General features: G+C 45.2%; 1 protein-coding gene across 3 annotated transcripts; it reads left to right on the top strand.

Moving 5' to 3' along the window:
• Positions 1-3,866: 3,866 nt before the first annotated feature.
• Positions 3,867-14,395, top strand: TMEM171 (transmembrane protein 171). 3 transcript variants are annotated; one of them, XM_019983120.2, is made up of 4 exons: positions 3,867-4,445; positions 6,878-7,587; positions 11,415-11,556; positions 12,209-14,110. In XM_019983120.2, the coding sequence occupies exons 2-4, from the start codon at positions 6,945-6,947 to the stop codon at positions 12,261-12,263; spliced, it is 840 nt and encodes a 279-aa protein (XP_019838679.1). In that variant the 5' UTR covers positions 3,867-4,445; positions 6,878-6,944; the 3' UTR covers positions 12,264-14,110. The 3 variants fall into 3 exon arrangements, with proteins under 3 accessions (XP_019838679.1, XP_019838677.1, XP_019838678.1); XM_019983118.2 differs by lacking the exon at positions 12,209-14,110 and adding an exon at positions 14,117-14,395 and having other exon boundaries at positions 3,869-4,445; XM_019983119.2 differs by lacking the exons at positions 3,867-4,445; positions 12,209-14,110 and adding exons at positions 4,461-4,763; positions 14,117-14,395.
• The last annotated feature ends 11,678 nt before the right edge of the window (positions 14,396-26,073 follow it).

Genomic DNA, 26,073 nt, shown 5'->3' with positions numbered 1-26,073 from the left:
TTCTAATGACCATCACTGACAGACACAGGAAGCTGTTTCTTTCAGAATTCCTGAACTTCAGGACGATACATTCCATTGCCTCCTCACCTTCACCACTCAGATGTCTAATGGGCATCTCAAAGTTGTTGTTCAGTCACTAAGTCATGTCTGACTCTTTGCAACCCTGTGAACCGCAGCATGCCAGGCTTCCCTGTCCTTCACTATCTCCTAGAGATTGCTCAAACTCATGTTCATGTAGTCAATGATGTTTCTGTCACCCCCTTCTTATCCTTGTCGTCCCTCCTCCTCCTCCCTCAATCTTTCCCGGCATCAGGGTCTTTTCCAATGAGTCGGCTCGTTGGCTCTTTACGTAACCAAAGTATTGGAGCTTCAGCTTCAGCATCAGTCCTTCCAAGGAATATTCAGGGTTGATTTCCTTTAGGATAACTCGTTTGATCTCCATGCAGTCCAAGGGACTCTCAAGAGTCTTCTCCAGCACCACAGTTTGAAAGCATCAACTTTCACACCAATCTGTGAAGCCTCACCCTCAAACTGGCCTACCTGCAGTCTCAGTCAACGCCAGAACCATGTTTCCAGTTCTTCGGGTCAAAAACCTTTGGGTCAAAACCCATATCCAGTCCATGGAAAACTCTGCTGACTCTATCTTTGAGATGTATGAGACACATTCAGAATCTAATTGTGTTGATCACGTCCAAACAGTAGCCATGGTCATCTCTCTCTTGGATTATTCATAACGGCCTCCTTAATGGTCTCTTCATCTCCACTTCCTCCTCCCATGGCTATTCACACCCGGAATCCTGTTTTCTGTTTTAAAATAAGACAGATCAATCACACTCAGTTAAAAAACCTTGAAAAGGCTTCTCATCACTCTCAAAATATTTACAACAGGGAATTCTCTGGTGGTCCAGTGGTTAGAACGCTGTGCTTTCACTGCTGGGGGCCTGGGTTCAATCCCGGGTTAGGGAACTAAGATCTTGCAAGCTGTACAGAGTGGCCTGTGGGGCAGGGTGGGGCGGGGTGGGGTGGGGCGGGGCGTGGGAGGAAGTACTCACAAGGGCCTACCAAGCCTGACAAACTCTAGAGACGTGACATACACACCTTTTCTCTCTGACATCCTCCTAGTCTCTCCCCCTTGCTTAACTGCTCAAACTACCTTGGCTTCTGGTTCTTCCTTGAATATGCTATGCCTGCTCCTGCCTCATGGCCTTCGTCCTTGCCGTTTCCTCTGCCTGAAGTGCTCTTCCCTTCTCCCAGCAAATACCTCCACATTTCTCTGCGACAGTTTTAAAATATATTCACAAATTCTTTGATACTCTCCCCTTCAAGAGGTGGGGCCTAATCCTTCTTTCCTTGACCTAGTGACTCAATTCTAAGGAACCGAATAAAGCAGAAGCAATGATGTGGAACTTCAGAAACTGTGTCATAAAAGGCACTATAGCTTCCTCCTCAATTCATCCTCTCTTGAATCATGCCCCCCAGAGGAAGCCATCTGCCACATCCTGAGAACATTCAAGCAGTGTGGTGGAGAGAGGTTTACAGAGTGAAAAACAGCCCTCCCCCGCAACAGCCGCGAGAGAGAGGCACCCTGAAAACAGATCCTCCAGCCCCAGTCAGGTCTTCAGACAAGGTAGCCCCAGCAAACTGCTTGACCCCAGCCTCATGAGTGATCCCAAGCCAGAACCATGCCCTGCTAAGCTGCTCCCAGATAACTGACCGTCAGAAATCATGAGAGAGGATAAACTTTTGTTGTTTAAACTCTGCCTTTGTAGATCATTTCTTATGCGATGATAGATACCAATAGGCTTGCTTTCTCATTCCCCTTAAGTTTTTGCTGCCATATCACTTTCTCAGACATGCCTTCCTCAACTACCCTATGAAACTGGAATCTCCCCAGCACTCCCCAATCTGCACTTGTGATTTCTTTTTCTCCACAGCACTTATCACCTTCTGCATGCCTGCTCAATCGCTCAGCAGTGTCCAACTCGATAGCATCCCCATGGATTGTAGCCCACCAGGCTCCTCTGTCCATGGGATTTTTCCCAGCAAGAGTACTGGAGCGGGTTGCCGTTTCCTCCTCCAGGGAAATTTCCCAACACAGGGATGGAAGCCTCGTCTCCTGCATTGGCAGGCAGATTCTTTACCACCGTGCCACCTGGGACCCCCAATCATCCTCTAGTACTCTGTGTTATTTCCACATTTCTTTCACTGCCTTTCTCCTCATTAAAAACACAAGTTCCATGAGGCAAAAGGATTTTGTGTTTCTTACTGGCACATAGTCAGCACTTAATAAATATTTGCTGAATGAATAAATGGATGCATTCCTCAGCTTTACTCTCCATATTCATTTCCTGAATTCAAGATTCATCCGTTTTTAAGGCTTGTTCTGATGCCATTTTTCTAAAGACTCAGACTGGACTGATCTTTTTTCATACCACATGGGCTGGAAAAGGCCACCAGGTCCTAGATAGTGACAAGGTCATCCAGTCTCCTAAGAACAAGTCTGCTACAAAGATAAGCACCTTGAAGGCTGGTGGGTACGTCTTTCATACTTGACTGGTGAGTGGTTTCCAAGGAGTTTAATTTAGTCAAACAGGCTCCAAAAGACACAAACAGTCCAAGCAGCAGACATCCCAAGTGGAGGCTAATCTGATTGTCCTTGGTGCCAGTACATTCAAATCTGTCATGTGTGGCCAGCCTGCAGTCATGTGGCACCGGAGGGGCAGCTGTATCAACAGGCCCCTCGCGGGCCCACACACGACGGGGCCGGAGATTGAGTTTCAAATAAGGAAGGAGGAAAAAATGCATAGGGGAAGGAGAAGGAAAGCCCTTTGTACAGAAAGGAGTTGCTAGCAGGCCTGTGTAGAGCAGATCCTACAGTCGGGGCTGCGTTCTTAGAAAGCTGCACGCCCCTGCTGTTGTGTAATCTCCACTGCTGGCTATTTGCTCCTTAGCTGGGCGTGCTGGGAGGCTCTTCCAGCAGGTGGTAGAACCTGACACTTTGACCAGCTCCACCCAGACACAGATTGCCGCAGTGTCCTTGGGAACAGTGTCTGTTTTGTTGATGATCAAAAAGCCACATAATAAAAAAGCCATTTTCCGAGTTTGTGGCACTGTGTGTCCTCTGGGTGACAGGCGTCCCCCAGGAGGAACAGTCAGTACATCTGGTTCAGGCCTGTGCTCCCCGTTAACCAGTTGTGGAGGTCACTCTACATCTCTTAGGCCTCGGTTCCTCAGCTGAAAAATGAACTTTTTAGCTCCCCTGTTGCCTGTAACCTTTCTGGAGTTGCTGGAGACACATAGTGGAGAACCCCACACAGGCTGTATGTAGGTGAAGTAGGTAACACAGAACCTGGCCCAGAGCAAGGGGTGATGATACTCAAGATGGTAATAATCTTCTGGCACTGCGGTCAGTGGCCCAGCAAACCCCTCCCACTGGACCCTGCCAGCCTTCCTCCCCGAGGGAGCCCTGTCTCACCCGCCCAGCCTTTGGGCTGCAGAGCCCAGGTGGCCACCCTTCCCTATTTGCCTCCCTCTGGCCCCTTTGAGTCTCCCTCTCACTTCTGTAATCAGCTAAACCAACTCAATCTTTACTGCAGTGGAAAAGGGCTGGGGACAACTTGTATTAGGCATGCAAGGCGCTTACTCTTTCAAAAGGTTAAGGCAATGGTTGTGAACTCTTGACTGGGTTTCAGAAGTGGACAGGATCCCAGAGAGGAGTGGCAGGGATGGGGAAGGGCTCAGGGCGCTCCCCTGTTTGAGCTTGACTCACCTTTCACAGCGCCCTGACCTCTGGTGTGGAAACTGGCACAGTTAATTCCGTGTCACGTGTTATATGGGGCAGGTTACAAATAGCACGGGGATTAGCAAACCCATCCCGAAACCGCCTGGTTCAAGGGCAAAGTTACCAGTTTAATTCCAGCAAATCATTAGCGACTGAGAACCGGGAAGGGAGTTCGATGGCAAACAGGGGCTGTGACCATACGTGAATCTCGGAGCTAGGACGGAAGGCAGGGAGGACCCTTATCTCCCACACTAATGGAGCGCACGTTTCTGTGACCTGGTATCTTTGTAACCTGTTCGTCCGGGCGCTCGCGGTGAGAGGCTCGCTCCACTGACCCCGGCCAAGATCTCCGGAGCGGCAGGAGGGCCACAGGCCACTGGGTGGACCGTCGCAGAGGGCGCAGCGGCGGAGACCTGGGGACCCCTGCCTAGGCGGCGGTCAAGCCGAAGAGAGGGGCAGGAGCTGCCCTTTTCCCCCACTCCCAGCCCAAATTCTGGGCTCTAGGCCCGGAAGGGAACCGCCTCCTACACGCCGCCCGGATCGCGACCGTCGCCTTGTGACTTGGGACAGCCAGGAGAACCCCAACTTCGGCCCCCTGCCCGAGGGCCACAGGCCAAGGAGGTGGCGGCGGGGGGCACTTTTCCCGGATTCCTTGCGCGCACCGGTACGGACGCGGAGCCTCCCGGGCCCCAAAGCTGCCCCTCACTCTCCACCCCAGAGCCGGCGCGCCTCTGGCCCGCAAGGGCAGCACCCGGCGGCGGCCAGCTCCGGCCAGTCCGCCCGGCCCGCGCCGCTGCGCCCTCCCCGCACTGCGTCCTCTGTAAACACTCCGCGCCCCGACGCGCAGGTGGGAGAGCGCGGGGCCGCCGGGCGCCGGCCAGGCCGCGGGCGGGGGCGGGCGCCGCGCTCTGCCGGGTGCCAAAGGCCCGTGCTGCCAGCCGATTGCCGGCGCAGGCAGCGCGCTCGCAAGACCGAGCCTCAGGTAAGCGCCCCGGGCCCCGCGCTCCTCCGCACCCCTGGGGACCGCGCTCTGCGGTCGCGGGCCGAGCGCTGAGTTTAGCGTCCAGGCGGGGTGCCCGGAGCGGCGCCGCGCAGAACAGCCGCGCTAAACCTGCTCCCGCGGGAGCTCTGGCGCTCGAAACTCACAGAGCTCTTTGCCAGGAAGGGCTTTGCCTCTCTTTGCGTCAGCCCCCAAACACAGCGCTTTGGACGTGGTGACCCGCTGCTCATTTGGAAATGTCCTTGGCAAACAGCGTCGTGAGGCGGATTTGGCTTTGGGGAAATGAAGTGTAGGCTGGTATTTGGGAAAGGTTTACTTTCCTATTACTAAAGATATCTGTGCCACTGTGTGAGCGTATCCGTGGTCGGGGGTGGCGGGCAAAGAGATGGACGAACTACTCACGTACTAACTTGAATGGGGGATTAACTACCTATGCCAAGTACTTAGTCCATTAGTCCATGGAAAGGAAGCTACACATCCAAATTTAGGCTTTACTAGTATTTGGGAATTTTCCTTAAGGCAACTGAAGCCTTGTGACTCACATCAAACTCAAAACACTACCCTACAATGAGTTGATAGGGCTTTGTAGCAAAGTCACCCTTCATCTCTATCTCCAGACCAGCAAAAGATATTACAGGATTCAGAATCTTTTTGTTTTTAACTTGGGCAATACTTTCAGTGTTTGTTTCAGCTTAATTTCATCTTCATAAATATAGTTTGTCCAAGTGTAAAGTACAAACTTGTTTCCCACTTCTATTTCCCTCTCACTCCAACTTCCTTCTGATTTTATCTTATTTATTCCTGGAAAAGCACTTCCTAGAATAAGATCAGCCCTTTCCTTTCTTTACTGAAACTGACGCTACTTGCACATGATTTGCGTTTGTCAAGATGGCCTTGGCTTTAGGGACTCAATCTCTAGCTCTTTCATGGGATCATGGAGGCAAGTGGCATAGAATATGTTTCAAGTTTTCTTTCTTTGAGTAAGTGAATATGTTCTTCACACTGGGGTTGTCTTTTTGAGTGCCCTGACTAGAAGGGTCCTGGAAAAATATTCCATTCATTAGCATAAGACAAGGTAACTGGCTGATAAAGTCAGTCTGTATAAAGTAGACAACTCGTGACCCACTGCTTGGGGGTACATTTAATATAGGAGACCTTTGAAGTACAGGGCTCGGGTGGTCTTGTGGAAGCTGCTTTCCCACTTGATTTCATGGATACTCTTTCAGAGTCAAAGTTCTCTCGCTGTTTAGTGTTTTGTAACTGGTGATTTTTATCAGCTGCATATTTTTAATGGGGCCGAAACTTTTTGTGGAAGTGGGTGGCCCCATGAAGGAAGGGGAGCAGGAGGCCACCGGCCCACCTGGGGGACAAGGTCTACGTGGCCCACTGTGCCAGACCCCCCCAAGTCATCTGAGACCCTGTAACCAGACCATCAGATTTCAGGGCAACCCCAGTGTGTGCCTGTTTGAGGTCTCAAGACTCACATTTTGACAGAATTAAGTTAATCTCTCCCAAACTCACTGTGTTCCTGAACCGCCTTCGCCTTCCGTTGAAACTGTTGAACTTGGGTCTTCTGTAGATGGAGCCTTAGAATAAAGCCAGGAATGGAAAGTTGCTGCAGTCTAAAAGAGGAAATGGAAAGTTAATTACTGAAGGAGAAAATTTACCCACTTGGAAATGCTCAGAGCAGCTGTGATGAAATGTAGGATGTCAATAAATCAAAACAATCCGTGTGGTTCTTCCTTCACTTACCATTGTGTGTGTGTATGTTTGGCCTGGGGAAGTGAGTCCATAGGACTCATAACAGGAAAAGCCACACCCAGTTACTTTTGTTGTATGGCTTTTGAGTTTTCTAGATACTCTTAGGTGCCTGGCAAATGCATTTCCCCTTCTTACATATCTTTATAAAATTACATATTCAGGAGTTTCTGAATGCCAGCTCTTCTGACTCATGAACCAACTCATTGTTCTACGGTGTATCAGTTCCACAAAGTTGTTCCTTATGATTTCATCCTAGTGTGATTTTGGGAAAAGAACAGGGCGGGTCAGGAACACCTGTAGCCCTTTTATAATTTGGTGTTTGGTTATGTCTGCAGAGCTGCTAAAACCATCGAAGGGAACCCATACATCCCACCCACCTTGGGCAAGGGGCCTCTCCTGGTCATGTCTCCTGCAGCCGCTGCTGAGCCAGACGGGGTCCGGGGAGACAGGCATGTCAGCAAGCTCATTTTCTTCCTTTTTGTCATCGGTGCCATCCTGCTGTGCGTGGGAGTTCTGCTCTCCATCTTTGGGTTCCAGGCATGCCAATACAAAACCTTCCCAGACTGCAGCATGATGCTGAAGATTGCTGGGCCCGCGTGTGCCGTGGTTGGGCTGGGGGCTGTGATCCTGGCCCGCTCCCGGGCACGACTTCAGCAAACTGAGGAGCGCCTGCGAGGCAACAACCAGGCGGACTCCGACCGACCCTTCCTCTGTGGGGAGAGCCGCCAGTTTGTCCAGTGTCTCATCTTTGGGTTTCTGTTCCTGACGAGCGGTATGCTCATCAGCGTACTGGGCATTTGGGTACCTGGGTGCGGCTCAGACTGGATGCAGGAATCACTGAATGAGACAGACACAGCTGACTCAGAGCCCCAGATCTGTGGATTCTTGTCCCTTCAGATCTTGGGTCCCTTGATTGTGCTTGTGGGATTGTGTTTCTTCGTGGTCGCCCACGTTAAGAAGAGAAGCAATTTGAATGGGGACCAGGATGCTTCTGAAAGTGAAGAGAGACAAACCCAGAGCCTGGAGCCCATCCAGGTGACCGTAGGTGGGTCGCTGTCTTTCCTTTGCTTGTTCATATCACCGTGGCTGCAACATCAAGGCTGCTTTTGGGTCTGGCCTAAATTCTCTCTCTTCGTCTCTGTCCTCTGTCTGTCTGTCCTTCTCTCTCTCACACACACACATAGATGCACACAGACACAGTTCTGCCTCTGTCATTATCCCCGTAAGAATCACTCAGCACATCCTTTCCTCCCAGCAAAACCCTATTATCTAACAAAAGCATCAGGACATTGAGTTGTGACCTTGACTGAGGTTGCAGGGCAAATAAAGAGGACAGTGAGAGGTCGTGAGGCTACCCTGGGAGCCTTCTGTCACCTAAGGGACCTGCCACGTGACCCTGTTTCCCTGTTATTCTCACAGCAAACTCTTATGGCACTTCTGGTTGTTGAAAACGTGGGTTCTCATCACTGGTTATCCTTGACTGGCTGCCCTCGGAAGTCCTTAACTTCTCCTGGCCTTACTTTGTGTTCCTGTAAAATGAACACTGCACTTCTGAGTTTCCTGGCAGCACTGACATTCTAGGATTCTGAGTCTGTTGCAAGTCCATTGGTCTTCCACGTTTTGGAGGAGTCTTCTCTACTCTTGTCCACCTTATTCTTTATCTTCTGTAATTTTGTCCTTGACTTCAGGGTCAGGGCAAAGTTTGGGAGCAGGGGCATAGATACAGATGAAATGTGACTGCTCTGGTCACTTCTTTGCCCTGTGGGATGCCCAGAGATTCCTTTTGGGTCCCCCTGCAGAAGACCTGCATCGCCATGTCCCGGGGTCAGGCCCCCACAGAACCACATCAGGAGCTCTGGTCTCACCTTCACACAGAAAGAAAAGCCCCCATCGCTGCTTGTTTTTGCAAATCGCTGTTTTATTTCAGTCTCCCACCGTGAAGGCACAGCCTTAACATCTAAAAGGCTGGGTGGGCAAAGGGGATTACAGAGCAGAAACTGTGGAGGGAACAGGGAAGAAGTGAGCTGTTTCTCGTGGGTGAGGCTGTCTGCTGAGCCGGCAGTTCTCACTGGGAGGATTCCCGGGGCTGTGGGCTTTGCATGGTATTGGCCTCAGAGAGGAAGGGCGGATGGATTTATAGATGATCATTGTGTTCCGTCAGGGTTGAAGCTCCCAGCTTACTTAATTGTGCGTTTATACACTTATGGTGACATCAACACTAGTTATTTGTTAATAATCGCTAACACACATAGAGCTTATTCTTGGGCCAAATAACGATCTAAGTGTTTTAGTGTGCGCTCTTCAAGAGCCTGTTACGTGAAATTCATCCATGCCCTCAACAGTCCACTGTGGCAGATACTTAGTGTCTCCATGTAAAAGATGAAGAAACCGAGGCTCAAGGATCCCAAGTAATTGGCCTAAGGTCACAAACTAGCGGGTGGCAGAGCCAGGATCCTAACTGAGGCGGTGGGCATGCATGTGCTCACATAGGCCCTCCCGGGACACTTGCTGTAATTCTATTTCTGCAGGCTTCATCCTTCACCTGGTGTCCTGAGTCATTGTTAAATGATGAAAAGGCTCACCCAATATTATAGATGCTCTTAGTTCTTTTGGGGAACACAGTGCGAGCCAAAAAAATATACTCGTGGGACGCTCATGTTCTTCCACTTAGGTGGGGGTGTATTGAGTGTGCCCTTTGGGTTTACTATCAGGGAGTTTGGGGGTCCAGCCTTACTCCTGGTAACTGGAATCAGGGGGAACTGGGGGCAGAGCTGGAGCAGGGGTGTGGTGATTCCTGAGCATTTCTGTCCTGATGTTGGCACTGAAGAGTTTAAAATCTTTTCCATATAACCATTTAAGTCCTATCAAATTTGTGAAAATCTGGCACTGTAATTCACTGTCTTTCTCTCCTTTGATATTATGGAATAGGGTTTACATCTTTAGAAATCATGCCTTTTCGCACAATTGTTAAGACTCTGGACATTGTCTGTCAATGGTCAGTTCTGCCTTATGAGGGAAAGTGAGGGTGATATGAGGCAAATCTTATCCAAGTGCCAGAACTCAGCTCTTCCCAGAACAGAAGACAGAGTAGATAAACCAGATGCACGGTACGCGCTGTGGGCACACCTGGTGTTGGGCCCTGGATACACAAGCAGGTGACCGGTCAACCCACAGAGGACAGCAAGTCCTGCAGGAGAAACCCCATAGTGAAAGGGAGCCAGGAGTTTCCCAGGGATAGCAAGAGGGCTGGGCACAGACCTGGCAGAGGGCTGGGTAAGCCTTGGAGATGGCTGGAGGAGGAGTACTTCCTTGTCTGTGTTTGATAGGTGATTGGCCTGCTTTGGAGGGGCTTATTTCCAGCTCCTTTGTCCTGCAGTGTGTAATTAAAGTGAACACTCAACCTACCTTCTTCCAACCTACCAAGACCTTCTGAAAAAATCAAATGAGAATCCCAAGACAACCACCATTGTTTTTCAAGCTTCAGTTAGCCACGCATATTTTAAGCTCCAATTGCCATCTCCTTGCAGAAAGAGGGGTGGAGTTTATGCGTTTTCTGCAGGGGAGGCATTTGAGGCAACAAGGGGGAGAGTGGAGCCACTGGCCAGACGGCCAGTTGGGAGTGTTTCTTCAGACATGCCAACAGGCACCACTTGCTGCTGGGTGTGGAGAAAGTCCCTCTGAGGGTGTGTGACCTCTGAGAGAGCTTGTTCCATGCACAGCACCGTCTTAACCCCTCACATGAATCTGGTCCTCCTATCTGTCCTCTGAGGCAGGTGCAGTTACTGCCTGCAGTTTACAGATGTGGGCTGGGGCCTGGAGAGGGCAAAGGGCTTGTTTCGGCCACGCCGGGTAATAACTGGCGAGTGGAACCCCGGTCACTTTCGAGAACCCTGCAAGCATCAGGACTGCCACGTAGAAACCAGTCTCCTCCCTGAAGGGAAGTAAAGTCCTCTCCTCCTTCCTTCTTCCTGAGCTGTCATGTGGAGTGGCCAGCTTAGCAGAGGTGGCCCTCAGACCTCTTCATAGTGGTGCCGCCACGTCTAGAAGGTTCTGGGCAACTCATCTAGTACATTCTGAGTTGGAATCTGAGCTTGTATCTGGTCCCCTGTTCCCCTCCCCAAAACACAGGAATGTGTTCTGGAGTGAACAGTAGCAATAAAAAATGCAGGGGGGAGAAAAACCCTAGCTTTGCTTTGAGTTTGACTTTCTTTGATAAAGCTTGGAAGAAACATTGGTAGATAATAAAGCTCAGCAAGAATGGAAACCACATTTGTGGAAATAGGGATGAGGGATATATTGTGGCTGTGCCGTCATTTGTCCAGAGGCTGAAACTGCATTTGAGGAGCAGAGGCGCTTTATCCAACAGCTGACTTTTGAAGAATTAAAACTGTAAGTGGGAAATAAAAACTTGACGGCAGTGGACATCCCAGGGGAGATAAGGAACATTGTTAGCAAACACTGGCCAGAAACGCTTTAGCTGAGACTTGCTATGAAATGTAGGCTGTTTTTTTAATATGGTAAAAAAGATATAACCTACAATTTACCAGTTTAATCATTTTTAAATGTATAGTGGCATTCGGTCCATTCACCATGTTGTACAGCCAGCCATCACCATTATCAATTCCTGGAGGTTTGTTCGTTACCCTGAACAGAATCTCTGCCTCCATTAAACTCTAACTCTATTTTCCTCTCCTCCAGTTCCTTAGTGACCTCTATTCTCTGCCTCTGTAAATTTGATAGGCCCACTTTTCAATTCTGCTGTTCTGACCTTTGCTATAGATGGGCCAAATGTATAATTAATGTCTTTAGCTCTTGCTCATTTGCTTACATTTATTACTCATCCATCTTCAACAAAATGTTGTGTTTCCTTAGGTGATGCCGTGATCATATTCCCACCCCCTCCACCACCTTACTTTCCTGAGTCTTCAGCTTCTGCAGCTGCCCGGAGTCCTGGGACTGACGGTTTGCTTCCAGATGAAAGCCCACCTTCATATTACAGTATTTTTCAATCTGGGTAAGATTCTCCCTTTGAACTGGAAGTGTAGAAACATTGAACCTTTTCAGGCCTATGCCTGTCTTCAGGCCAAGTCAGCTTTATGCTGTGATACAGGTGAAACCATCAAGGAGGAGTATCTATTTTGCTGACATGATGTCAGAATTATCGTCTTAATATTCACAGTACCTTCCAGGAAACTTCGGCTAGCACATAAGTTAAAAATTATAAGCGTGCTTATGCCAGGTTCATGTGAAGCCTTCTCCAGGCATCTGTATGCGCTTGTAGCAGAACTGGGTCTCAAAATGCTGGACCACCTGTCAGCCAGCCTGAGCGCTGGACCAGAACTCGGGAGGCCCCTGCTAAGTTAGGCTGCTGTGGACTGTGGGAGGTGTGGGGGTCCCAGGAGACCCCCAGAATGTACAGAGGTTCCGATATCTAATGGGGATACTTGAGTGACTGACTGAAATCAGCCTGCACCCGGCCTTGAGCATGCCAGTCTTTTCCCCTCAATTTTAAGTTGTTCCCTGGGCCTCAGAGTCTTCTCAGACTGATTGAAGAGAAATGTTAGATTCCCATTTACATCCCCCAGGCTTCCCATATGTCACAAATTAGGAGGCCTGCCTGGAGTTACATTAAACAGTATAAATGTGAGTGTTTTTCCTTGAGGCAGAGGGATGCCATTGAAGGCTGAGGAGTTACAGCAACGGAATGCGAGCAGTGGTTAGCTCAGCTCCGACTGGGGAAAGGCTGAGGGCGGCCAGACCATTTAGGAGGCTGACTCATGATCATGGACAGGCTGGAGGTAACAGGAGCCTGGGACTGTGGTGATCAGAAAGGGAGGAGCAGGACTTCTTGGTGGTCCAGTGGTTAAGACTCTGTGCTTCCACTGCAGGGGTCGTGGGTTCAATCCCTGGTCAAGGAGCTAAGATTCCCACATGCTGTATGGTGTGGCCAAATTAAATAAAATGATAGAGCATTTCCTTAAAAAAAAAAAAAAAAAAGTGGGGAGGAGGAGTATGGGAGGGAATCTGTGGTGGAGGATGATGGGAAAATCAGAGGTTGTGATGTCAAGGGTGAGAAACAGGGACAGGGGAGGTCCCTGACTGAGGAGGATGGGAATGGGCTCGTATAATCAGAAGAGAATGTCTGGCTTGTGGTGGAAGCAGAGCAAGGCCTGGGCCTTGGAGGGAGACTGGACGGGCCAGAGCTTGGAGGGAATTGAGGTCCTGGAGATGGAATGGCCAAGAGGCAGCTGAAACCAAGAGGTCAGAAGCATCAGAGACCTGTGGAGAATCCACGGGCAGGGAGGGTATGAAAGGAAGGAGTTCTGGGAAATGCCAGGGCTGGTGAAGGCACTGTACCTTCCCAGATGGGAACCCAGGGTGTAGGAAGTGAAGGCAGGATCGCTGAAAAATCTCCCAGGACAGAGCAGCACTCAGTGAAAATTGACTTTTGAGATGCGCATTTGTTAAAGGCAGTGAGAAGCAGGACCCAAGAGATTGCTAGGGACCTGGGCATGCTAGGGATGAGTGCTGCCTTACCGGGTCGTTCATGTTTTAGGATACACTCTAGTGCTCCAGACTGGGTGGTGAGCTGGAGATCCGACCAGGGGCGAATGCAGGAGTTGCCCTGAGTGGATGAAAGGGAGGTTAGGTTCTGGAATTTGGAGAATTCTGTTTGTGAATTCTTTTCTCCAGTGATGAATTTCACAGAGATAAATAGATAAATGTCTATTACTGCTACTAAAAACGACTCCCGCTACTATGCCAGAGTCTGGCTTTTCTTCCATTTCCTTATATCATTCTCATAGTTCCTTAGAAGGTAGACATTGCCATCACCCCCATTTTACAGACGAGAAAGCTGAGGCTTAGAGATCAAACAGCTCAAAAGCAGCAGGGTGGAAGTGTAGATGCAGGTCTGCCCTTTGCTGGAGCCCCTCCATTAACCAGGATGCCTTCCCAACTCCCTTCAAGCTTTTGGCTTAATGATTTAATTTTCTATTTGCATACGTTTGTTTCCCTTATGTTAGCTGTCTCCAGATGAAATAGCAGAGAAGAGTAGCTGTGTGTGTGTGCATGTTCTTTTTGGAAGGCATCTATATGTTTGTGTGAATAGTGGCTCCGATGGTAAAGTGTCTGCCTACAACGCGGAAGACCTGGGTTCTATCCCTGGATAGGGAAGATCCCCTGGAGAAGGAAATGGCAACCCACTCCAGTACTCTTGCTTGGAAAATCCCATGGACGGAGGAGCCTGGTAGGCTACGGTCCACAGGGTCGCAAAGAGTCAGACACGACCAAGCAACTTCACTTCACTATATGTTTGTAGCCTTTGTCTTTTCAATGACAAGGGGAATGACAACAGGGATGAAACTGTCTTAATATTACAATCAGCGCTAAGGACAGTAAGGAGTAAGAAATTAAAACATATCTACGCAAAATATATATGGGAAGAAATTACTCTAGAAGCCCTTGCAAATGCTTCCAAATGCATGTAATTAAACATGTGAAAAGCACCTGGTATTGAAGCGTGATGACTGATTTCCTCTTCTCCCGTTCACGTTCCCTCTTCTTCTTCATAGGTCCCCAACTCCTGAGGGCCAAGGCGCGGCCTCTGAGAGAGATTGTGAATTGATATATACTATTTCTGGGACCGCTTCATCCTCTGAGACCTCCCACACGCTCCATCTCTTATCTGAACTGCCTCCCAGATACGAAGAAAAAGAAACTGCTACTACCACATCCTTGTCTCCATCTTCTGAGCCTTCCCTGCCATGAACCATGGACTCAAATTCAATTTTATATAGAATCAATCACTATTTTATTTAATTTGTTTTCTAATAAAAAACACAGTAGCATCAGCTGTGTCCTGACTTCTTGGAATAGCATAAAAATTAGTAACAAACCTTCCAGATTAAGCCGTCAGTGCTTTAGACCACGGGAGAGGCAGGGTGCCTCCAGATGGGAACTTAAGCAGGTTCTCTCACTGAGACCTACTATTCCGGGAGACTGGTGGGGATTTGTACTGGGGCGTGGAGAGACAAAGGCTCAGAGAGGCTGATGAACTTATTTAAGGTCACATTGCTTCTCAGTGGTGAGGTTAGATGTTGAACCCACCTAGCTGGTTTCTGAAAGCCAGGTGGATATCTCTACCCTGTGCTGTCAAAGGCCAACCAAAAGCAGTGGTTAATGTTTAGCTTGGCCCATTGGCTTTCCAATGTTAATTGCTTCTGGGGCAGGGAAACCAGATTACTCTCATTTATTATTTCTTCCTCTTCTTCCCTCTCCTCTTTCTTCCTCCTCTTCCTATTCCTTTTTTCTTTTTTTTCTATTTGAAAGAAGGTAGTTAGGGTAACTAGGTAATCTACACTGGGGCAGTTACCAACACACTGATGCCTGAAAGCCGTCTTACAATGATGTGACATTTTGGAGAAGAAATTTCTTGGGACATTTTGGTAACTAGTTTCCCCCATAGAGATTCAGGAAGGATGTGTCTTTCTGTATTATAAGGTGCCCAGCTGTCTGCACCACCAGCTTTTATTCTTATAAGTCTACTGCTGAACAAAAACACTGGTATAGTTGGGTACTATAATAGATATTTATTCAAGATATAAACCTTAAACAATAATCACTAAGTATTATCGATTTTACCTGGGGAAAACTTATTTTTAGAATTGAAAGTTTGTAGGAACTTAGCATTTTTGTTAACAAAATTTGATGTAGCAACAATGTGAACTTTTTAATGCCTTTTACCACAAGCCCTTTCTACCATAATCCCCATAAAAATCAGTATTGTCCAATATTTAAGTGCCTGAAAGCAGAATTTAAGGCGTTAATGCTTCAATAGTTTAACTGAAGTAATGACTGATTTCATGGGAATTGCCACTGCAATAAATCAGGAGTAACAGTCTGTACCAGCAGGACCGACCTATTTCTAAACTGAACATTTATTGGATTGAACTACTCTTAAAATTCTGCTTTTTTCCCCCCTGGAAGGTTAATTATTCACATTCTAAAATTAGGACAAAGGGTAGATTATCACCACTTGCTTCTGCTGTTTCTTGTTTAAAAGGATTAAGCCCAAACTTCTAGGTACACTTAAGTTTTAAACACTTACAAGTTCTCATATATAATCAAGAGCCTTTTGAATGGCTCAGAGTTAGGGTTTGTAACTGGGTGTTTTACTTTTATATGCTAGTAAATTTAAATGGCAGTTAGAAATGCTTAGGTATAAGTTTGACCTTCCGGTGGGAGAGGTCTGTTTTACTTCCATCCATCTCCTCAGTATTCAGCCAAGTGAGAGCTGATGAAGCCACAGCATTGCAAGGGGACCCTAAGCAAGAGATGTTCATTGCAGGACTGAGTCTTGGGCAGCCAAGCTGGGACGAATCCTTTAGTCATAGGAAGATGCATCCTTCACCTATTAAGTTTCTTAAAAACTATGACACTCTGAAAACCCATCTGGCAGGCTGTTACTGATTTTCTTTTTGTCTTTTTATCAGTTAACTTTTTTTTTTTATGTGAAATTAGTCATATAAGATCAACCGTTTTAAAGGGAACAAATTCAGTGGTGTTTAGTACATTCACAATGTTTTGTATAGTCACCATCTCTAATTCCAAAATATTTTCATCCCTAAATAAAACCCCATACCCAGTAAGTAGTCTCTGCCCCTATTTCCTTCCCATCCCCTGGCAACTACCAACCTGCTTCTCTCTCTGTAGATTTACCTTTTCTGGGTATTTCATATAAGTTATATCATACACTATGTGAACTTTTGTGTCTGTCTTCTTTCGTTTAGCATGCTGTTTTAGAGCTTCATCCACATTGTAATATGTATCACCACTTCATTCCTTTTTGGAGCTGAGTAATATTCCATTGTATGTATACACCACACTTTATTCATGATAGACATTTCAGTTGTGTCCACCTTCTGGCAGTTGTGAATAGTGTAGCTACTAATATTTGTATCCAAGTATTTTTTGGAGTATCTATTTTCAATTCTTTGGGGTATATACATAGATATGAAATTGCTGGGTCATACATGACCTTTAAGTTTTTGAAGAACTGAATACTGTTTTCCACAGAGGCTGCCCCATTTTAAATCCCCACCAACCATGTACAAAAGTTCCATTCTTCCACGTCCTCAGCACCACTTATTTTGTTAATATTATTATCACCTTCAGTTCAGTTCAGTCCCTCAGTCATGTCTGACTCCTTGCGACTCCATGAATTGCAGCACGCCAGGCCTCCCTGTCCATCACCAACTCCCGGAGTTCACTCAAACTCATGTCCATGGAGTCAGTGATGCCATCCAGCCATCTCATCCTCTGTCGTCCCCTTCTCCTCCTGCCCCCAATCCCTCCCAGCATCAGAGTCTTTTCCAATGAGTCAACTCTTCACATGAGGTGGCCAAACAGCTTTAGCATCAGTCCTTCCAGTGAACACCCAGGACTGATCTCCTTCAGAATGGACTGGTTGGATCTCCTTGCAGTCCAAGGGACTCTCAAGAGTCTTCTCCAACACCACAGTGCAAAAGCATCAATTCTCTGGCGCTCAGCTTTCTTCACAGTCCAACTCTCACATCCATGACCACTGGAAAAACCATAGCCTTGACTAGACAGACCTTTGTTGGCAAAGTAATGTCTCTGCTTTTTAATATGTTATCTAGGTTGGTCATAACTTTCCTTCCAAGGAGTAAGCATCTTTTAATTTCATGGTTGCAATCACCATCTGCAGTGATTTTGGAGCCCCCCAAAATGAAGTCTGACACTGCTTTTACTGTTTCCCCACCAACTTCCCATGAAGTGATGGGACCAGATGCCATGATCTTAGTTTTCTAAATTTTGAGCTTTAAGCCAACCTTTTCACTCTCCTCTCTCACCTTTATCAAGAGGCTCTTTAGCTCCCCTTCACTTTCTGCCATAAGGGTGGTATCATCTGCATATCTGAGGTGATTGATATTTCTCCTGGCAAACTTGATTCCAGTTTGTGCTTCTTCCAGCCCAGCGTTTCTCATGATGTACTCTGCATAGAAGTTAAATAAGCAGGGTGACAATATATAGCCTTGACGTACTCCTTTCCCAATTTGGAACCAGTCTGTTGTTCCATGTCTGGTTCTAACTATTGCTTCTTGACCTGCATACAGGTTTCTCAGGAGGCACGGGAACAACCTAAATATCCATTGACAAAACAATTCAGAGGTTTGAGGAATGTGCACTAAGTTTTCCTCCTTGTCAGAGGTTGGAAATGGCAATAAGGAAGACCCTCTTCCAGCACTAAGAAGCTGAAGCTGATGATCTGGCTGTGGTGGGGACACAGTGGACGTGTCAATTGCATGCATATCTCAGGAGATTTCGTGAGTCTGGTTTCACACCCCTGCAATACAGAGAATATCACAATAAAGCATTTATCCCAGGAATTTTCATCTTAGTTGACTTTGACACATGTCATAAGTTCTGAGATCAAGCCTTGAGCCTTTGGAGTGGGAGTACTGACTCCAAGACCCTAGACTATCAGAGAACTAACCGTAGGGAGTATCACATAGTGAGAACTCACACAAAGGAAACCACTTGCATACAAGACCCAGCATCACCCAACCACCATTAGCACCCTGTGCAGGACGCCTCATCTAAACAACAAACAAAACAAAAATACAAACCCAATCATCAACAGACAGGATTACCACCTCACTCAGCCTTGCCCATCAGAGGAAAAACAAACAAACAAGCAAACAAAAACTCAGCACAAATCTCACCCTATACAAAGCTTACACGCACCACTGGACCAACCTTAGAAGGGCAGAAACCAAAAGGAAGAAAGAATTCAACTCTGAAGCCTGGGAAAAGGAGACCTCAAACGCAATAAGTTTAAAAAAATAATGAAAAGGCAGATAAATACTACACAAATGAAGGAACAAACTAGAAACACAGAAGTCCAAATAAATGAAGAGGAAGTAGGCAAACTACCTGAAAAAGAATTCAGAATAATGATAGTAAAGATGATCAAAAACCTTGAAAACAAAATGGAGAAAATGCAAGAATCAATTAAAAAAGACCTAGAAGAAGTAAAGAATAAACATACAAACAACATAATTACTGAAATTAAAAATACTCTGGAAGGAATCAATAGCAGAATATCTGAAGCAGAAGAATGAATCAGTAAGCTGAAAGATAAAATGGTGGAAATCACTTCTGAAGAGCAGAATAAAGTAAAAAGAATGAAAAGAACTGAGGATAGTCTCAGAGATCTCTGGGACAATATCAAATGCACCAACACTCAAATTATAGAGGTACCAGAAGAAGAGAAAAAGAAAGGGTATGAGAAAATTTTTGAAGAGATTATAGTTGAAAATTTCCCTAACATGGAAAAGGAAATAGTCAATCAAGTCCAAGAGGCATAAAGAGTCCCATACAGGATAAACCCAAGGAGAAACACACCAAGCACATACTAATCAAACTAACAAAGACTAAACACAAAGAAAGAATATTAAAATCAGCAAGGGAGAAGCAACAAGTAACATACAAGGGAAGCCCCGTGTGCTTAACAGCTGATCTTTCAGCAGGAACTCTGCAGGCCAGAAGGGAATGGGGGATATATTTAAAGTACTGAAAGGGAAAAATCTACAACCAAGATTACTGTACCCAGCAAGGATCTCATTCAAAATTGATGGAGAAATAAAAAGCTTTTCAGACAAGCGAAAGTTAATAGAATTCAGTAGCACCAAACCAGCTTTACAACAAATGTTAAAGGGACTTATATAGTCAAGAAATACAAGAGAAGAAAAAAGATCTACAAAATCAACCCCAAACAATTAAGAAAATGGAAATAGGAACATATATATCAATAATTACTTTAAATGTAAGTGGATTAAATGTGCCAACCAAAAGACAGACTGGATGAATGGATACAAAAACAAGACCCATATATATGCTGTCTACAAGAAAACCACTTCAGACCTAAAGACACATATAGACTAAAAGTGAAAGGATGGAAAAATATATTCCATGCAAATGGGAAGCAAAAGAAAGCTGGAGTGGCAATCCTCATATCAGACAAAATAGACCTTAAAATAAACAATATTACAAGAGATAAGGAAGGACACTACATAATGATAAAGAGATCAATCCAAGAGGAAGATATAACAATTGTAAATATGCACACAACATAGGAGCACCTCAATACATAAGACAAACACTAACACACATAAAGGAGAAATTGACAGTAACATAATAATAGTAGGAGACTTTAACACTCCACTCACACCAATGGACAGATCACCAAAACAGAAAATTAATAAGGAAACACAAATCTTAAATGATACATTAGATGAAATGGATCTCATTGATATCTTCAGGACATTCCATCCAAATGAAGAAGAATACACCTTCTTCTCAAGTGCACATGGAATAGTCTCCAGAATAGACCACATCTTGGGACACAAATCAAACCTCAGTAAATTTAAGAACATTGAAATCATATCATGCATCTTCTCCAACCACAATGCTGAGACTAGATATCAATTACAAGAAAAAAACTGTAAGAAAAACAAACACATGGAGATGTGTTAAACAACATGTTTCTAAATAACCAACAGGTTACTGAAGAAATCAAAAGGGAAAGCAAAACATTTCTAGAAACAAATGATAATGAAAACACAACAACTTAAAACCTATAGGATGCAGCAAAAGCAGTTCTAAGAGGCAAGTTTATAGCAATACAATCCTACCTCAAGAAATAAGAAAAATACTGAATAGACAACCTAACTTACACCTAAAACAACTGGAAAAAGAAGAAGAACAACAAAAAATCCAAAATTAGTAAAGGGAAAGAAATCATAAAGATCCGAGCAGAAATAAATGAAAAAGAAATGAAAAAAACAATAGTAAAGATCAATAAAACTAAAAGTTGGTTTTTTGAGAAGATAAACAAAATTGACAAGCCTTTAGCCAGACTCATCAAGAAAAAAAGAGAGAAGAATCAAATCAACAAAATTAGAAATGAAAAAGGAGAGGTTACAACGGACAAGGCAGAAATACAAAGGATTATAAGAGACTATTATGAACAACTATATGGCAATAAAATGGATAACCTGGAAGAAATGGACAGATTCTTAGAAAAGTTCATTCTTCCAAGACCGAACCAGGAAGAAACAGAAATTATGAGCAACCCAATTACAAGCACTGAAATTGAAGCTGTGATCAAAAATATCCCCAAACACAAAAGCCCAGCACCAGATGGCTTCACAGGAGAATTCTATCAAACATTTAGAGAAGAGCTAATGCTTATCCTTCTAAAACTCTTTCAAAAAATTGCAGAGGAGGCCACCATCTTCGAGGCCACCATCTTCAAGGCCACCATCACCCTGATACCAAAACCAGACAAAGACAACACAAAAAAAGAAAACTACAGGCCAATATCATTGATGAATATAGACGCAAACATCCTTAACAAAATTTTAGCAAACAGAATTCAGCAACACATAAAAAATCTCATACACCATGATTAAGCGGGGTTTATTCCAGGAATGCAAGGATTCTTCAATATATGTAAATCAATGTGATATACCATACTAACAAATTCAAAGGTAAAAACCATATGATCATCTCAATAGATACAGAAAAAGCCTTTGACAAAATTCAGCACCCATTTATGATTAAAACTCTTCAATAAATGGGCACAGAAGGAATCTACCTCAACATAGTAAAGACCATATATGGTAAGCCTACAGCAAACATTATTCTCAATGATAAAAAACTGAAAACATTCCCCCTAAGATCAGGAACAAGACAAGGGTGTCCAATGCCACCACTATTATTCAATATAGCTCTGGAAGTTCTAGCTACAGCAATCAGAGAAGAAAAAGAAATAAAAGGAATCCAGATTGGAAAAGAAGTAAAGCTCTCACTGCAGATGACATGATACTGTACACAGAAAACCCAAAGATAGTATCAGAAAATTACTAGAGTTAATCAGTGAATTTAGCAGAGTTTCAGGATACAAAATCAATACACAGAAATCACTTTCATTTCTATATATTAACAATAAAAAATCAGAAAGAGAAATTAAGGAACCAATCCCATTCACCATTGTAACAAAAAGAATTAAATATCTAGGAATAAGCTTACCTAAGGAGACAAAAGAACTGTACACAGAAAATTATAAGTCACTAATGAAAGAAATCAAAGATGATATAAACAGATGGAGAGATACTCCATGTTCCTGGGTAGGAAGAATCAATATTATGAAAATGACTATACTACCAAATGCAATCTACAGATTCAATGTGATCAGTATAATTACCAATGGCATTTTTCACAGAACTAAGACAGTACTCTTACCTGGAAAATCCCATGGGCGGAGGAGCCTGGTAGGCTACAGTCCATGGGGTCATGAAGAGTCAGACACAACTGAGTGACTTCACTTTCACTTTTCACTTTCATGCATTGGAGAAGGAAATGGCAACCCACTCCAGTGTTCTTGCCTGGAGAATCCCAGGAACGGGGGAGCCTGGTGGGCTGCTGTCTATGGGATTGCACAGAGTTGGACACGACTGACGTGACTTAGCAGCAGCAGCAGCAGGGCAAAAAATTTCACAATTCATAAGGAAACACCAAAGACCCCGAATAGCCAAAGCAGTCTTGAGAAAGAAGAATGGAGCTGGAGGAATCAACCTTCCTGACTTTAGATTATACTACAAAGCTACAGTCATCAAGACAGTATGGTATTGGAACAAAAATAGAAATATAGACTAATGGAACAAGATAGAAAGCCCAGAAATAAACCCATGCACCTATGGGTACCTTATTTTTGACAAAGGAGGCAAGAATATACAATGGGGCAAAGACAGCCTCTTCGATAAATGGTGCTGGGAAAACTGGACAACTACATGTAAAAGAACAAAATTAGAACACTTCCTAACACCATACACTCAAAATGGATTAAAGAACTAAATGTAAAACCAGAAACTATAAAACTCTTAGAGGAAAACATAGGCAGAGCACTCAATGACATAAATCAAAGCAAGATCCTCCATGACCCACCTCCTAGAGTAATGGAAATAAAAACAAAAGTAAACAAATGCACAGCAAAGGAAACTATAAGCAAAGTGAAATACAACCCTCAGAATGGGAGAAAATAATAACAAATGAAACAACTGACAAAGGATTAATTTCAAAAATATAAAAGCAGCTCATACAACTCAATGCCAGAAAAACAAACAACCCAATCAAAAAGTGGGGAAAAGACCTAAACAGACATTTCTCCAAAGAAGACATACAGATGGCTAACAAACACATGAAAAGATGCTCAACATCACTCATTATTAGAGAAATGCAAATCAAACCTACAACGAGATATCATCTCACACCAGTAAGAATGGCCATCATCAAAAAGTCTACAAACAATAAATGCTGGAGAGGGTGTGGAGAAAAGGGAACCCTCTTTCACTTTTGGTGGGAATGTAAATTGATACAGCCCCTATGGAAGACAGTATGGAGATTCCTTAAAAAAAACTAGGAATAAAACCACCATATGACCCAGCAATCCCACTCCTAGGCATAAACTCCGAGGAAACCAAAGTTGAGAAATACACATGTATCCCGTTGTTCATTGCTGCACTATTTACAATAGCTAGAACATGGAAGCAACCTAGATGTCCATCGACAGATGAATGGATAAAGAAGTTGTACATACACACAATGGAATATTACTCAACCATAAAAAGGAACACATCTGAGTCAGTTCTGATGAAGTGGATGAATCTGGAACCTATTATACAGAGTGAAGTGAGTCAGAAAGAGAAAGATAAATATCATATTCTAACGCATATATATGGAATCTGGAAAAATGGTACTGAAGAATTTATTTACAGGGCAGCAATGGAGAAACAGACATAGAGAATAGATTTATGGACATGGGGAGAGGGGAGGAGAGGGTGAGATGCATGGAGAGATTAACATGGAAACTCACATTATCATATGTAAAATAGATGGCCAATGGGAATTTGCTGTATGGCTCAGGAAACTCAAATAGGGGCTCTGTATCAATCTAGAAGGGTGGGATGGTGAGAGAGATGGGAGGGAGGTTCAAAAGGGAGGGGATATATGTATACTTATGGCTGATTCATGTTGAGGTTTGACAGAAAACAACAAAATTCTGTAAAGCGTGTGTGTGTGTGTGTGTGTGTGTGTGTATAACCAAATCACTGGCTATACAGCAGTAATTAACACAACATTGCAAATTAAAAGAGATATGGTAGTCTGGTTGGATCTGCAAGGATCCATGATGATAAGAACCAAGATAATTGTTGAACATGTTAAAATTCCTGAGTCCCATTTCGTCCTGGCCCAAATCATCTCAATCTGGGAAACACTGCCGAGAGGACAACAGAGGGAACTGCAGAGGCAACATCTTGTGGGCTAGAATATCTGGGATTCTGAGCTCCTTGTTTTAACTTCAGTTCCTTCTGGAGGGTTCTGTTTATACTTCCCAGCCTGCACTAAGGATCTTTGAGGGGTAGCATGTGAGTTCCTGGTTAGTCCCCAGTGCTGATGGAGGCTTTGCAGTATTGCCCAGCCCTAGCCTTCTACACAACTCTGCATGTGATTCATGAAAGAGCCCCAAGGCAGTGGGACAACAAAGCCAGGGTGATGTCACCTACCCTTTCCTCCTGTATTTCCAGACTGAGGAAATTTGGACTCATTTATTAAGGAAGGCATGGTTTTGGGTTGGAAGAGGTCAAGATGGCTATGTGTCTACAAACTGGAAGCGTCAATGACATTTATCAAGATGAGACAGAGTGGAGGAAAATGCTAATCGGGTTGAAATGGAAAATGCTCAAGATCGTCCAAGTGGGCAAAAGTATGAAACTGCCTCAGCCAGGACTCCTTCTTCTCAGTTCTTCCCAGTCCATGATGGACCGACCAGTGTGGTGGCCTGGGCTCTGCTAGCTGCCACCCTGGACACTGATCCTTGAGTCTCTGGTGTAGAAGTTTCTACAAAGGAAAGGGAGGTCAGGAAGCACGCTGTGGGAGTGGTGTCAAACGAAAAAACACACCCAAGCTAAAAGTTGAGAGTTATTGTTTATTTGGTGGAAATTTTTAGGACTCAAGCCTGGGAGGCAGCATGTAAAGTAACCCAGAGAGAAATGTTCTGAGGAGGTGAAGTGGGAAGCCATGATGCATAGGAGCTTTACAACAAAGGGCAAGTAATCGGAATATCAAAAGATTTTTGTAAATTAAAGAAAACCAGATATCTCAAGTTAAGGAATTTGGTACTTTTCTATGTATAGGAAGATGCAAGAGCCTGGGCTCACTGAAATCATTCCTTTGATATGCATCTCAGCTATCTGGGGCCAGTATCCTGTGTTTTCACATCCTGAATTTCCTCAGGGCTCATCTTAGGGAGTGGTTGCAGTCTTATGGCTGCTAGATGGCAGGTATTCTTTCCTTCCTGAGTTCCCTCAGAGCTCACCAGCTCACTGTAAGTGTGGCTGCAATTGCTGACATCGTTTGTTCACTGATATGGTAGGAAATATTCCATTCTCAGTGGTGAGTGGGTGGAGGGGTAAAATGTCCTCTAGATGTTGGTGGGCAATCATGCATGGTTGGGTGCTTCATACCATAAGCCCTCCTGGATCTTGCATACCTGGGATTCCTGGAGTATCATGCATGCTGCCACCAATCCGAGTACCCCAACAGGAACAAAGTGGAGGACATGGATGGAGCTTTTGCTAGTAAGGAATGCTTTGGGGGATGGGAGGAGATTCCTGCTGAGTGAAGTATGTGACTGCTTAGAAATGCTGTCTGCACCTTGTTTCATTGAGCGGGTGCCCGGCCCTCTGTCTGAATGGGACCAAGGCTAGGAGTGCAGGGTGACTTAACGCTCTCCCTCCCTGAGGGGACAAAGTGACAGATAGCAACTTGATGAGGAAGAGAGTTGGGCGGTGATTTAACTGCTTTACCAGTTCTCCAGGAGCTTGCTCAGGCCTGAAGGGGCGGAAGCTGGGCAGGACAGTTTGGTTGGGGTGGATGAGCCACCACTGGTGTCATGTGCCAAACCACTCCTAGGAAATTTCCTTAAAGGCCTTTGAATGAGCCAGTGAATCTGCCAACAGGTGCTGTGCGGGTCAAATGGCTTATTAGGGGTTTTCACAAATGAGGAGGACTGTCTCTTCCAGAAGAAGGAGGGAACCAGGATCTAGTATGACTGCAGAGGCTTGGTGAGGTCCCAGGCCCTAGAGGGGCTGTGGTTCTTCCGCAAGCTCAGGTCCACCCTGGTGGTTCCAGACCCCACGTAGCAAGTAACCATTGCCCCGCCTGTCAAGTCTTCCAGGCCCCGCCAGACGTTCTGGTGCTCCTAGCTTCCTTCAGGTCTTTAGCTGCTATGTTGCCTCCAAGCTTTCCTTCCTCAGGCTCTGAAGCTCTGCTCTCAGCCCTTTTTCCAGATGGAGTTTTCCACAGGAGCCTGCAGGTTGGGGGCTAGAGTACAGCTCTGTGGGTGCCAGCTGGCCGAGCTGTTCCCCCATAGCTGCTCTGTGAA

Source organism: Bos indicus, chromosome 20 (genome assembly GCF_029378745.1).
Source record: "Bos indicus isolate NIAB-ARS_2022 breed Sahiwal x Tharparkar chromosome 20, NIAB-ARS_B.indTharparkar_mat_pri_1.0, whole genome shotgun sequence".
Lineage (NCBI taxonomy): Eukaryota > Metazoa > Chordata > Mammalia > Artiodactyla > Bovidae > Bos > Bos indicus.
Note: the sequence above shows the minus strand (reverse complement) of the source record. Positions and strands in the feature narration are given on the sequence as shown.